This window comes from Littorina saxatilis, linkage group LG10 (genome assembly GCF_037325665.1).
Source record: "Littorina saxatilis isolate snail1 linkage group LG10, US_GU_Lsax_2.0, whole genome shotgun sequence".
In the NCBI taxonomy this organism is placed as follows: Eukaryota; Metazoa; Mollusca; class Gastropoda; order Littorinimorpha; family Littorinidae; genus Littorina; species Littorina saxatilis.
In genome coordinates this window covers 37,822,805-37,835,595 of record NC_090254.1, presented here as the reverse complement: position 1 = coordinate 37,835,595, position 12,791 = coordinate 37,822,805, and the positions used below count along the sequence as shown (strand labels likewise).

Here is a 12,791-nt window from a genome sequence, read left to right as displayed (position 1 = left end):
GCGTGCATCACGCCACAGCTCTCGTACCCAATACGAGACACCCTCATTCGACTTCTAGAATCCAAAGAAACTACAAGCGGGGAAGGTGGGAGGGAATTACCTATGTGACTCGGGTAAGTATATTAATCAAATGAAAATTTAATTAAAAATTTTCGATTAAATTACATATTCTTACTCCGAGTCACATATTTAGCAGATAACTCCAACAAGGTGGTGGGTAAGATCAAAAAGTTCAAACTCACTCTAAAGTTCTGGAGAGACAAAAGCCAGCTGCCGCCAAGGAAGGAATAGGCCGAGACCCATCCTGACAGAGGGCAGCAATGTCTGCAGAACCTGATAAGACAAAATCCTAGCGCCAGAAGCTGTGCGCAGGACATCATCCAAACCCCATAGGCAAAAAAGGCCAAGGAGGAGGCCCAGGCCCTGGAAATGGGCTCGGGCCGAGCCGAGGGAAAGATAGCATAAGCTATGACAAGGCGGAGGGCAAGAAAATCCCTTGCCAAGAAACTGGCCCACTGCCAAAAGTCAGGAAAGGATCCCGTGAGAAAGCAACCACTGACTCACTCTAAACCCTTGCCAGGAACTGGCCCACTGCCAAAGGACAGAAACGGACCGAGAACCACCCTGATTGACAGCCGAGATGTCTCTCAGGCAAGAAATGCGAAAGACGACCTCAGAGAGCCAGTAAGCTGTGCCCAGCACTTCTTCCAATCTTCTGAACCGTAAAACAGTCCGGAAAAGGACCCCAGTCTTGGATAAACCCGACCAAGTAGAGGGAAGGACAAGCTGCCCTCCCCCCCCCCCCTTAAATGGAAGGAAATGCTAATGGCCTGGAAAAGATCCGTGCGTAAGGTTGCCGGCTAAGCCCTGAAAAGGACCGACCCTCACGGAGACCATAAGGCAACCATGCCAAAGTAAGAAAACTTTGGGATGGAGTGAGGCCCAAAAGGCCGTTGAGAGAACAGTCAGCTCCGGAAGAGTGACCAAACTCCAAACCGGAAAGAGAGAGACGTCTGAGTATCAAGTACCAGGGTCCAACTCAATGAGCAAAACTCAAGGGAGACGGTCACCGGTCGTCCCCTGCCCATCCCTGCGAAAGCAGAGAGAGGGGTAAAAAAGGGGACGAAGCGACCTAAGGTAGTGCATAAGCACCGCAAATGCGGACCCGCAGAGCGAACCAGCCGTCAGCCTCCCGAGACCAGAGTTCTCAGTAATAGTCATAGTTGCAAGTGAAAAAGGGGTGACCAGGCCGGAAGCCCACCCCAGCAGAAATCGTCCCAACTCACATCATGCAAGCATGATGGAGAAGAGGAAGAGACGAAATCCGCAGTCACAGGAACCAATTGCCAAAGTCGCAACACGACAGGCAGGAGACTATAACACAGGCTAAGGCCGAGAGCCTTGCTGCCCGTAGGCCGGCCATTGCACCAAAGTACTCAAAGTACACAGGCACAGTAAGAAACCAAAAGTTTCGGCCGCCGAAAAAGATGCTGGCCTAGAGGCCAGCACCGAGAAAACTGGAACATTAGCTAGACCTCTGCCCAAAAAGGGGAGGAGTAGCCAAAAAACCTGAGAAAAAGTGACAAGCCAAGAATGACTTCTCAAACATGCAATGCCCAGACAATGCACCCTCAGGAAAATCTGAATGTTACTTCCGAGGCCAACTCAAGTGAACCTTAAGTTTGGACGAAACACCAGAACGCGTCTGATCGCTAGAGAAAGACAAAGTCAGACTCGGCGAAAGACAAACCTGGACCGAGTCCAGAAGCTCGTGGCAAGAGAAAACGGGGAAGCCCAAAGGCAGAAACCCCCTTTTAAACGGAAATCGACCTCTCAGCACCCATACGCTGGGAAAGAGAAAGAATGTCGAAGCCCGAAGCCGCAAGCACAAGGAAAGCAACAACCACCACCTCCAACGGATGAAATGGCTGTTGCTCCCGCCGAGGCTAACGCCCCGAAGCCCTAAGGCCGGCTGTTGTTTCAAAAACCCAGCGTACCTATGACGGCTGTGAAAGAAACAATCTCACCTGAGCTGAGGACGTAGGCCGCTTAGGCTGAGTCCGCTTAGGTATAGCCTGCTCAGGAGCGGCCTGCTTTTGCTGCTTTCAAATTGAAGCTCAAAAGAAGGGAACCGCTGTTCTCTGTTGGTCTCAATCCCCTGCTTCTGGCATGAGAGGCCAGGCTGCCGGAGAGAGACCGTCCACCAAGGATGACGAACTGAGAATGTTCCTTGTCGACTCCTCAGAAAACCGGGAGTGGGCAAGAAACAAGTCCCTTCCGCACGAGACCGCATGGGAATAGTGCAGAGAGGACAGCCTCATCTGTGCCTCGTTCACCCTTGTAAGTGTGGAGAGGAGTGAGACACTTCCTCCGCGTCCTGCCCTTTACTAAGGGGAAAGGGCGCCAAGGAATCTGCCAGAGCGCAAGGAAGCGCCCGCAGGAGAGCCTCGGAAATGGAACTGAGTTCCGAAAGTTGTCAGCCCCCTTCCTCAGAGAATAGGAGATTCTGCCCATAGAACGGCAGAACCGAATCCTTCCTCAACGGCTTCGTAAGAAGCGAAGAAGTTCCGGCGTGACCGGAAACGGTGCACGCGGACGGGGAAAGGCCAACAGGCGGCGACGAGACGACCTTGGCCAAGGCAACTTCCTCTGGTCCGCTAAGGGCACGAAGGAGGAAGCCTGCGCAGGAGCGGCAAGGTATTCCGATGCCAGCTCCGAAGCAGAACCCTGAGGAACCAGCAACGAAACCGACGCCGGAGGCCACCCCCTGTCGAAGAGGGGGGCTCGGCGAAAAGGCAAAAAGGCGAAAAGCTACTAAGGGCGATTCTTCAAACCAGAAGTAGCTGCTTCCTCTTTGCCAACCGAAGTCCTTCCTGTTGGCAATCGATTGTGCTCATTCCCTAACTGAGAGGAGGATGAGAGGGACCAAAAACCAAGGAAAGTGGGAGAGAGGAGCTAGCGGCCACCACCTGAGTGTGTGGATGCTGCTGTCCCAACAGAGGCAAGAAGCCTGTATGCCCATAGGGCAAGCCTTGTTCGAAATTCACCGGCGACCAAACGGAAGCAGCGGGAACTGAACCGGAAAATCCGGGAGGAGCCGGAAGTGCGGCAGCAACAGCAGCGCTATGCCAGAGCTGGTGCTGAGCCACCTACGAGCTGAAGCTCGGAACCCAAAGGTAGGCCGTAGGCCAGAACCGGAAGTGACAGTAACCTGTGCACTACCCGCTTGACCTACCCTCCTGCCAAGGCCGGAAGCGAAGCTGCCGGAAATGGCTGCCGTACAAAGGGCAAAGCTCAAACCGGAAAGGGCCATGGGCTGCCCACACACCGATGAACTAACATTTCCAGCCGGAGCCGGAAGAGAAGCTGTCGCGGACGACTGCTTACGTATAGCGCAGCTCAAGCCGGATGGGATCATTATTTGTCCACGTTCCAACGAGGCACTACTTCCGTGAACCGGAAGTGCCGCTGTCGCGTACGACTGCCGACGTAAGGCAAGGCTCAAACCGGACGTGACAGTAGCCTGTGCACTAGCCAGTGACCCTACACTTCCGGTCGGAACCGGAAGAACAGCTGTCGCGGGCGACCGCTGTCATAGCACAAGGCTCGAACCAGACGTGACAGTAGTCTGTGCACTAGCAAGTGAACCTCTACTTCCGGCCGGAGCTGGAAGCGGCTGCCGCGAACGACTGCTGACGTAAATTCGGAAGCTGGCCAGAGCCGCCGAAGGCAGCTGCTCCTCGTACACGGACCCGAAGTCCGAAACGCCACCTGAAGGGGACGGCTCATAGCCAAAAGAACCCGACAAATGACGCTGCGAGGGAAGGCCGTAAGCCGAACGCCCATCCTGTTGGCCATCGATGAAACTCTCACCCCTGACTAAGAGGAAGATGAGAGTCACCAACGACCGAAGGCAGCTGAAGAGAGGAGCTAGCGGCCACCACCGAAGTGGGTGGCTGCTGCTGTCCCAACAGAGGCAAAAAGCCTGTGTGCCCAGGAGAACCACCGTATTCGAAATTCACCGGCGACACAACGGAAGCAGCGGGAACCGAACCGGAAAAGCCGGGAGGAGCAGGGAGTGCAGACGCAACAGCAGAACTATGCCATAGCTGGTGCTGAGGAGTCTGCAAGCCACAACCCGGAAGCCCTAGGCCGGAACCGGAAGTGACAGATGACTGTGCACGACCCGTTTGACCTACATTTCCTGCCCAGGCAGGAAGAGCAGCTGCCGGAAACGGCTGCTGTAGCAGGGCAAGGCTCGAACCGGAAGGGACCATGGGCTGTCCGCGAACCAGTGAACCAACACTTCCGGCCGGAGCCGGAAGCGAAGCTGCCGCGGACGGCTGCTTACGTAATTCGTAGCTCAAACCGGCAGGGACCATGGTCTGTCCGCTGTCCAGTGAACCACTACTTCCGGCCGGAGCCGGAAGGGAAGCTGCCGCGGACGGCTGCTTACGTAATTCGTAGCTCAAACCGGCAGGGACCATGGTCTGTCCGCTGTCCAGTGAACCACTACTTCCGGCCGGAGCCGGAAGGGAAGCTGCCGCGGACGGCTGCTTACGTAATTCGTAGCTCAAACCGGCAGGGACCATGGTCTGTCCGCTGTCCAGTGAACCACTACTTCCGGCCGGAGCCGGAAGGGAAGCTGCCGCGGACGGCTGCTTACGTAATTCGTAGCTCAAAACCGGCAGGGACCATGGTCTGTCCGCTGTCCAGTGAACCACTACTTCCGGCCGGAGCCGGAAGTGCAGCTGCCGCGGACGGCTGCTGCGAGCACATACCTTGTGACGACCGTATCCCAAAAGGGACCTGCTCAGGTGCACTCCCGCAGGCGGTAGCCACCGAGCGCCGGCCGAGAAGAGAAACGCCTCCCTGTTCACCGCCTCCAGCACCAACGCCGAAGCCAGCAGGCTGGACAGGTGATCCGGAAACAACAGGAACACAGGAAGCCAACGACCGAGGGTCGCACACCCCCGGGAGGGAGGCAGAGCTGGAAACAAGGTCCGTCCACGCCATCTCAATTTCTGGAAGCAAAGAGGACAAAAGGCTAGCCACAGACGTGGTAGCGGTAATGCCCGCCGCCCGCGAGCCAGACGAAGTTTCCTCCGGCGCCGAAATGGGCACCGAAAAAACGAAGTTAGTCTTCGGGTCAGAAACGTGAACCGTGGGGTTCCTAGCCGAAGAAGTAGAAGCCGAGGGCTTAGGTTTGCCAGGGCCTTTGCCCTTACTCTCGGCCTTAGCTGCTCGCTTTTTTCTCACTATCAGACATGCTGTCACGCGAGAAAACAAACTACTGAAAATACACAAGTCTCTAGGACGTTAAAACTTCAGCAGAATAAACTAGCACAAAGTACAAGTTACAAGCAGGTAAAAGTGCTACTGGTCGACGCTAAAAGTCCGAGCACGGACCCAAACTAACCAGCAAAATACACCACGTGTAAGCGAAAAATGGCGACCAAAATGGCGGCCACAGCAACAAACTACCGAGCAAAATTCACAAGTCCGCGGACGAGAAAATTCTCAGCAGAATGGCAAAGCAAACAACAACAAAATGGAACAATCTCACCGCTAGAAACAGCTATGAGCAGACGGGGAGCCGAGGCTGGTGGGTGTCAAGCAGACAGCAAACAACAGCCTAGGAGCGAAATCAAGCACGACCTGTCTCTCTGGCTGAAAGATGTCGAATGAGGGTGTCTCGTATTGGGTACGAGAGCTGTGGCGTGATGCACGCTACGGGAGGCAACCCAGGGTAGCAAGCTTGCTACTTTTTTGCTTGGGTTGCTTCCCTTATACTATAGACGGGATAGCGTTTTTTCAGTCTACCTAGCATCTCGACTGCGTCAATGCTAAATATGTGACTCGGAGTAAGAATATGTAATTTAATTTGCCTTTAGAAGCGCCATTATGCAAGGTTTTTATATCCACAAAGCATGCATGACGTTATCTTTTTTTTTGTACTGCATGGTCAGTACAGAATTCTTTTGTTTTTCAACTTTTTTAAAATCTTTTTCTTATTTTCATCTTCAGGTCGGTATTCAGACACATCGCTTGGAGTCTGCAGACTTTGGAACCTTAGCTGGTTCTGTAACCAAGGGCAACCAGAGCATCTTGAATTTTGCTGTTGCACGCTCCGCACCACAAGAAAAGCCTGTGGAGAAAGAACAAAGAACGACATCTCCCAAGCCGAGTTTGCCGACCATTTCCGAGGCAGGCGATAATGAGGAGGAAGAAAAGAGCGAAGAGGATGCTGTAACCCCTCCAAGGTTCCATAAACTTTTTTCTTTTTTTTTCCCTTTATTTTTTATACTTTGTTCCTTTTGTGTGTGTGTGTGTGTGTGTGTGTGTGTGTGCGTGTGCGTGCGTGTGTGTGTGTGTGTGTGTGTTTGTGTGTGTGTGTGTGTGTGTGTTTGTGTGTTTGTGTGTGTGTATGTGTGTTCGTGTGTGTGTGTGTGCTCTTGTGTGTGTGTGTGTGTGTTTGTGTGTGTGTGTGTGTGTGTGTTTGTGTGTGTGTGTGTGTGTGTGTGTGTGTGTGTGTGCTCTTGTGTGTGTGTGTGCTCTTGTGTGTGTGTGTGTATGTGTGTGTGTGTGTGTGTGTGTGTGTGTGTGCTCATCATGTAATAAGGCATGAATTCATAAGAGTTATTTTTTTGAGAAAAGAAAAACAAGTCGCGTAAGGCGAAAATACAATATTTAGTCAAGTAGCTGTCGAACTCACAGAATGAAACTGAACGCAATGCAACGCAGCAAGACCGTATACTCGTGGTCCACCGCTCACGGCATAGGCAGTGAAATTGACAAGAAGAGCGGGGTAGTGGTTACGCTATGCTGCATAGCACGCTTTTCTGTACCTCTCTTCGTTTTAACTTTCTGAGCGTGTTTTTAATCTAAACATATCATATCTATATATTTTTGGAATCAGGAACCGACAAGGAATAAGATGAAAGTGTTTTTAAATTGATTTCGAAAAAAAAAATTTGATAATGATTTTTATATATTTAATTTTCAGAGCTTGTTTTTAATCCGAATATAACATATTTATATGTTTTTGGAATCAGCAAATGATGGAGAATAAGATAAACGTAAATTTGGATCGTTTTATAAATTTTTAATTTTTTTTACAATTTTCAGATTTTTAATGACCAAAGTCATTAATTAATTTTTAAGCCACCAAGCTGAAATGCAATACCGAACCCCGGGCTTCGTCGAAGAGTACTTGACCAAAATTTCAACCAATTTGGTTGAAAAATGAGGGCGTGACAGTGCCGCCTCAACTTTCACGAAAAGCCGGATATGACGTCATCAAAGACATTTATCAAAAAAATGAAAAAAACGTTCGGGGATTTCATACCCAGGAACTCTCATGTCAAATTTCATAAAGATCGGTCCAGTAGTTTAGTCTGAATCGCTCTACACACACACACAGACACACAGACACACACACAGACACACGCACATACACCACGACCCTCGTTTCGATTCCCCCTCGATGTTAAAATATTTAGTCAAAACTTGACTAAATATAAAAACCACTGAATAAAACGTCTGAAATAAGACACAAGGTCTGACTGCTAGATAGATGTTATTCTGTATTCAGTTGGCCGCTGTCAGCGTGAGTTCGATCCCAGGTTCGGCGGAAATTTATTTCACAGAGTCAACTTTGTGTGCAGACTCTCTTCGGTGTCCGAACCTCCCCCCGTGTACACTACATTGGGTGTGCACGTTAAAGATCCCACGATTGACAAAAGGGTCTTTCCTGGCAAAATTGCTTAGGCACAGTTAATAATTGTCTACCTATACCCGTGTGACTTGGAATAATAGGCCGTGAAAGGTAAATATGCGCCGAAATAGCTGCAATCTACTGGCCGTATAAAATTTCATCTCACACGGCATCACTGCAGAGCGCCTAGAACTGTACCCACGGAATATGCGCGATATAAGACTCATTGATTGATTGATTGATTGATATTCTGAAATCGTTTTGTTGTAGGCAAAGAATCCTGCCAAGAGATTCAGAGAACCAACATTTTCAGAATTTTGGTTTTCTTTGTATTGAAAATGAATCAGAACTAATTGGATAAACAAAACAAAAAAGTAGGGACAAAAGAGAAAGCAGATAAACTAGAGGGGAAAATGGGGAAGGGGGGTGGGGATGTTCAAAACAACCTGCATGCAACTATTCAAGTAAAAAAGAAAATGTGACCCTCCACCACGAAATGAGTCGCATGTCACCTCGCGCGGTTCTGCGCTGGGCTTAATATAAGTCCGGGGAGTGTCTGGTAACAGTGTGAGGGTCACCTTAGTCACAGGCTTATAACTCAACAGTTTTCGCTCTTTTCTAAAACGGTTTTCACCACTGGATACAGCATAAAAAAACTCTTTAGGAAAATGTAAAAATATGAAAATCATGCAAAGGTAACATGCGACTCATTCCGTTGTGGAGGGTCACAAATATCAATAAATGAAAGGAAGTTAAATAGTATAATACAGTTGAACCCCTGAAGAATATCAGGTCTTAACAAAGAGGGAGTCTTCTTCTTCTTCTTGCGTTCGCCGTCACACCATCAGTTTAGTCTGCGAGACGAATGACGTCGTGGCTTCCAGGTCTTGTCTGCTCCCATAGAGTTTGGTGCGGAGAGGGAAGCAAGGTCTCAAAATGGGGGAAGACTTAAATCGGGGGTCTTAAGAGAGAGGTTCCACTGTACCGGTCTGGTCACACCGAGCTCAAACCTGATTGATGAAAGGTGTGTTTGTTTGGCGCTGTGCAGACGACAGACACGAAGCAAAGACGTAGCACCACCACTTCCCCGTCTGCCTAAATTCAACTCGGGGGTCAAGAAGGATAACTCAGAGTTCTTCCTTTCACCGTCGCAGGTTTGTTTCTTCTTCTCCTTTCTCATTGACTTCTTCAAGCGTTTCTCTTGTTTCTTCTAATGAAAAGTGTTGTTTGTACAGTCGAACCTGTCTGCAGCGATCACCCAAAGGACTGACCAAAAGTCGTTGTTTTAGACAGGTGGTCACTATATGGAAAGGTGAGTATATCATGACAATTGTCTGGGAACCTTTGGTGGTCGTAATAGGCAAGTGGTCCTTCCTGAGAGGGGGTCAACAGGGCAGATTTTATTGTGTGTGTGTGTTGGGTGTTTTATTGTGTGTGTGTGTTGGGTTGGGTGTGTGTGTGTGTGTGTGTGTGTGTGCTTGTGCGTGTCAGTTCAAAACTATGCGTTGGTGTGTGATACTGATAGTCAGAATGTGTGTTAAAAAAGTGAGTGTGTGTGATTGTTCACAAATATGAGTTGGTGTGTGATGGAGAGTTGGAATGTGTTCAAAAGTGCTTACGAAGGGGATGTATGCAGAGTAAAAGTGGAGGGGGAGGTTGGGGTATTTCATTTGATACTAACCCGTTTTACTCTTTTAATTTTAACGTCAACCTGCAAAACTTTACCCTATTTCAAAACTCCACCATTTTCACAGGTTGACAGAGACGTCTTGAAGGAGCTACCAGAAGACATTCGCCAGCAGATAGAGCGAGAGATGCGTAGTGCAAAGGGAACTCACTCTGCACCTTCCAGTGAGAGACCACGGAAAAAACGACGAGGAAGTGACGAGCCCGGCTGCTCGCATTGGGCGACACCCTCTGACACGTCGTCGAGCGACTCCAGCCAGGGAAGGAGAGACGAAGGAAGCAGAAGAAGCTCTGTGTCGTCTGATCCCATGCAGCTGTCTTTCTCACAGGTTTGTGTGTGTCAATTGTCTTTGAAGTTTGTACAGTGGAACCCTTCTTTTAAAACAGTTCAATTTAAGACTTCCTCCACCCCCCGCGGGCTAGGGGGAGTCCCATATTGGTTGGGACGAGAAAGAAAGATGCTCCCCAGCATGTCATAAGAGGCGACTAACGGATTCTGTTTCTCCTTTTACCCTTGTTACCGGCACGGTTGGCCTAGTGGTAAGGCGTCCGCCCCGTGATCGGGAGGTCGTGGGTTCAAACCCCGGCCGGGTCATACCTAAGACTTTAAAATTGGCAATCTAGTGGCTGCTTCGCCTGGCGTCTGGCATCATGGGGTTAGTGCTAGGACTGGTTGGTCCGGTGTCAGAATAATGTGACTGGGTGAGACATGAAGCCTGTGCTGCGACTTCTGTCTTGTGTGTGGCGCACGTTATATGTCAAAGCAGCACCGCCCTGATATGGCCCTTCGTGGTCGGCTGGGCGTTAAGCAAACAAACAAACAAAAAAATATTACCCTTGTTAAGTGTTTCTTGTATAGAATATAGTCAATTTTTGTAAAGATTTTAGTCAAGCAGTATGTAAGAAATGTTAAGTCCTTTGTACTGGAAACTTGCATTCTCCCAGTAAGGTAATACATTGTACTACGTTGCAAGCCCCTGGAGCAAATTTTTGATTAGTGCTTTTGTGAACAAGAAACAATTGACAAGTGGCTCTATTCCATCTCCCCCCTTCCCTCCGTCGCGATATAACCTTGAACGGTTGAAAACGACGTAAAACACCAAATAAAGAAAGAAAGAAAGACTTCCTCCAATTTAAGACCGTACTTTTTCAGATTTCCTGTTGATAAGCTGTGTAAATTTACCTCCATTTTAAGGCTCCCATCTTTTTAAGACCAGGATTTTGAAGGTCTTGAAAGGGATGTTTAATTCACTGTATGTACAAGGGTCGACCTGATGCTTGTAACAGACCTGTACACATCTACGGTTTCTCCGTAATTTCTCCGATTTTTATATGCAGAATACGGTGCTACGGAATTTTAATTAAAATTCCGAAATTCCGATGTTTTACTCCAAAATAAAAGTTTTGTACTTTTTTTCTGTTTTAAGATGTTTTGACCAATTAGTTGGCCGTTGCGCTGAAAAGACGTTTTCCGATTTACTGGAAGCGCGCGTGTTCTCATTGAGTCTTTGTTCTTAGATTTAGTTCGTCCAGCGTCTACGTGGCAACTTGTGATTGAAGTGAAACATGGAAAAGAAAAAAAGAGTGCGAGATTCAGATAGCTCTGTCACCAGTCCCATTCTACTGCATCATAGTGTTTCAGTTTGTGTGCTTTGTGAGCAGAATTATGTCTTGAACTGGGCGGGGATATAGCTCAGTTGGTAGCGCGCTGGATTTGTATTCAGTTGGCCGCTGTCAGCGTGAGTTCGATCCCAGGTTCGGCGGAAATTTATTTCAGAGTCAACTTTGTGTGCAGACTCTCTTCGGTGTCCGAACTCCCCCCGTGTACACTACATTGGGTGTGCACGTTAAAGATCCCACGATTGACAAAAGGGTCTTTCCTGGCAAAATTGCTTAGGCACAGTTAATAATTGTCTACCTATACCCGTGTGACTTGGAATAATAGGCCGTGAAAGGTAAATATGCGCCGAAATGGCTGCAATTACTGGCCGTATAAAATTTCATCTCACACGGCATCACTGCAGAGCGCCTAGAACTGTACCCACGGAATATGCGCGATATAAGCCTCATTGATTGATTGATTGGTTACAGCTTACTACTGAAACATTTTAAAAACTACTGAAATTTGGTTTGTTTACTACTGATGAGCGTTTTGAGTGTGCACAGGTCTGTTGTAACTTACATGGAAGATTTGTGAAAAGCACAACTGTTCGGACCTATTTGTTCAGTGCTTCATGTCCGGGACTGAAGATGATCTTGTCAGCTTGCAAAGTCTGTAAAAGGTGTAAATCAGACATGTTTGAACACAAGTATCAGCGTCCTTCTGTCGATCAAAAGCTGTGAACATTAACAAGCACTGTGCATACCAGCTGGACAGATTATGCCATTTCAGGTCTCATTTTTCTCCCACAGAGCTTCAACTATCAATTGTTATCTTTCTTTGTCTTCTGTTTCTTTTGTGTTTTACTGGCCATGGCACCACAGTCAACAATCCAGGGATGCAGCAAAACTGGCTTTCTGGCAAAGGTATTTTAGCTTTCTGGAGCCTTAATTGCTTTCCCCCTCTCTGTATTAATGTTATATGTGTGTGTTGTTTCTTAACTAATAAGACATTTAATTTATTTTACTGTCTCCAGATTGACCCGGACGTTTTACAGGAACTCCCAGCAGACATCAGGCAGCAACTCCAGGAAGAAATGACATCTTCAAGATCACGCCGATCTGCCTCCAAAGCTTACCAATCATCATCACCCCCAAAATCAGACGCAAGCAGCAGAACATCAAGGCAAAAAAGGTCACTTTCAGATGACTCTCAGTCCTCACCAACAAGGTCAAGGTCACCAAGGTCCTCACCAAGTAGGTCAAGATCACCAAGGGCCTCACCAAGTAGGTCATCACCTACACAGTCAAGATCCCCAAAGTTTTCACTAAGTAGGTCAAGGTCATCAAGATCAAACACCAGCAGTAAACCCAGCAGGAGTTCTCAGAGGCTTAGAGGATGTTCTTCAGGGGGGTCTCAATCACCGCCTCACCAGCTGGGGTTGGATCAGGAAGATGTGGATGACGATGATGATTCAAATGATGATGTGGTGTTGTTGTCGGAGGGTGAAGATGTAGAAGAGGATAACAACGAAGGAGGCAGAGGCGATGAGAATGGTGCTAGGTCAGAGATTTCGCCTCTGCCAAATTTGTCACAGGTATGTTTCTTCAACCTCTCCTCTTCTCTTCCATCTTTCGTAATGCAAGTGTCACAGTTGACAACAGGGCGGGGATGTAGCTCAGTGGGTAGCGCGCTGGATTTGTATCCAGTTGGCCGCTGTCAGCGTGAGTTCGTCCCCACGTTCGGCGAGAGATTTATTTCTCAGAGTCAACTTTGTGTGCAGACTCT

The 12,791-nt window shown here is 48.5% G+C and overlaps 1 protein-coding gene across 1 annotated transcript in view; it reads left to right on the top strand.

Annotated features, from left to right (window-relative positions):
* The window catches only part of LOC138978762 (DNA repair protein REV1-like), a 37,766-nt gene that overhangs the window by 16,606 nt on the left and 8,369 nt on the right, over positions 1-12,791 (top strand). Inside the window, exons 12-15 of the mRNA XM_070351551.1 lie at positions 6,028-6,263; positions 8,766-8,871; positions 9,472-9,732; positions 12,040-12,600. Coding sequence (XP_070207652.1) covers positions 6,028-6,263; positions 8,766-8,871; positions 9,472-9,732; positions 12,040-12,600 — 1,164 coding nt within the window. The remainder of the gene's footprint in view (positions 1-6,027; positions 6,264-8,765; positions 8,872-9,471; positions 9,733-12,039; positions 12,601-12,791) is intronic.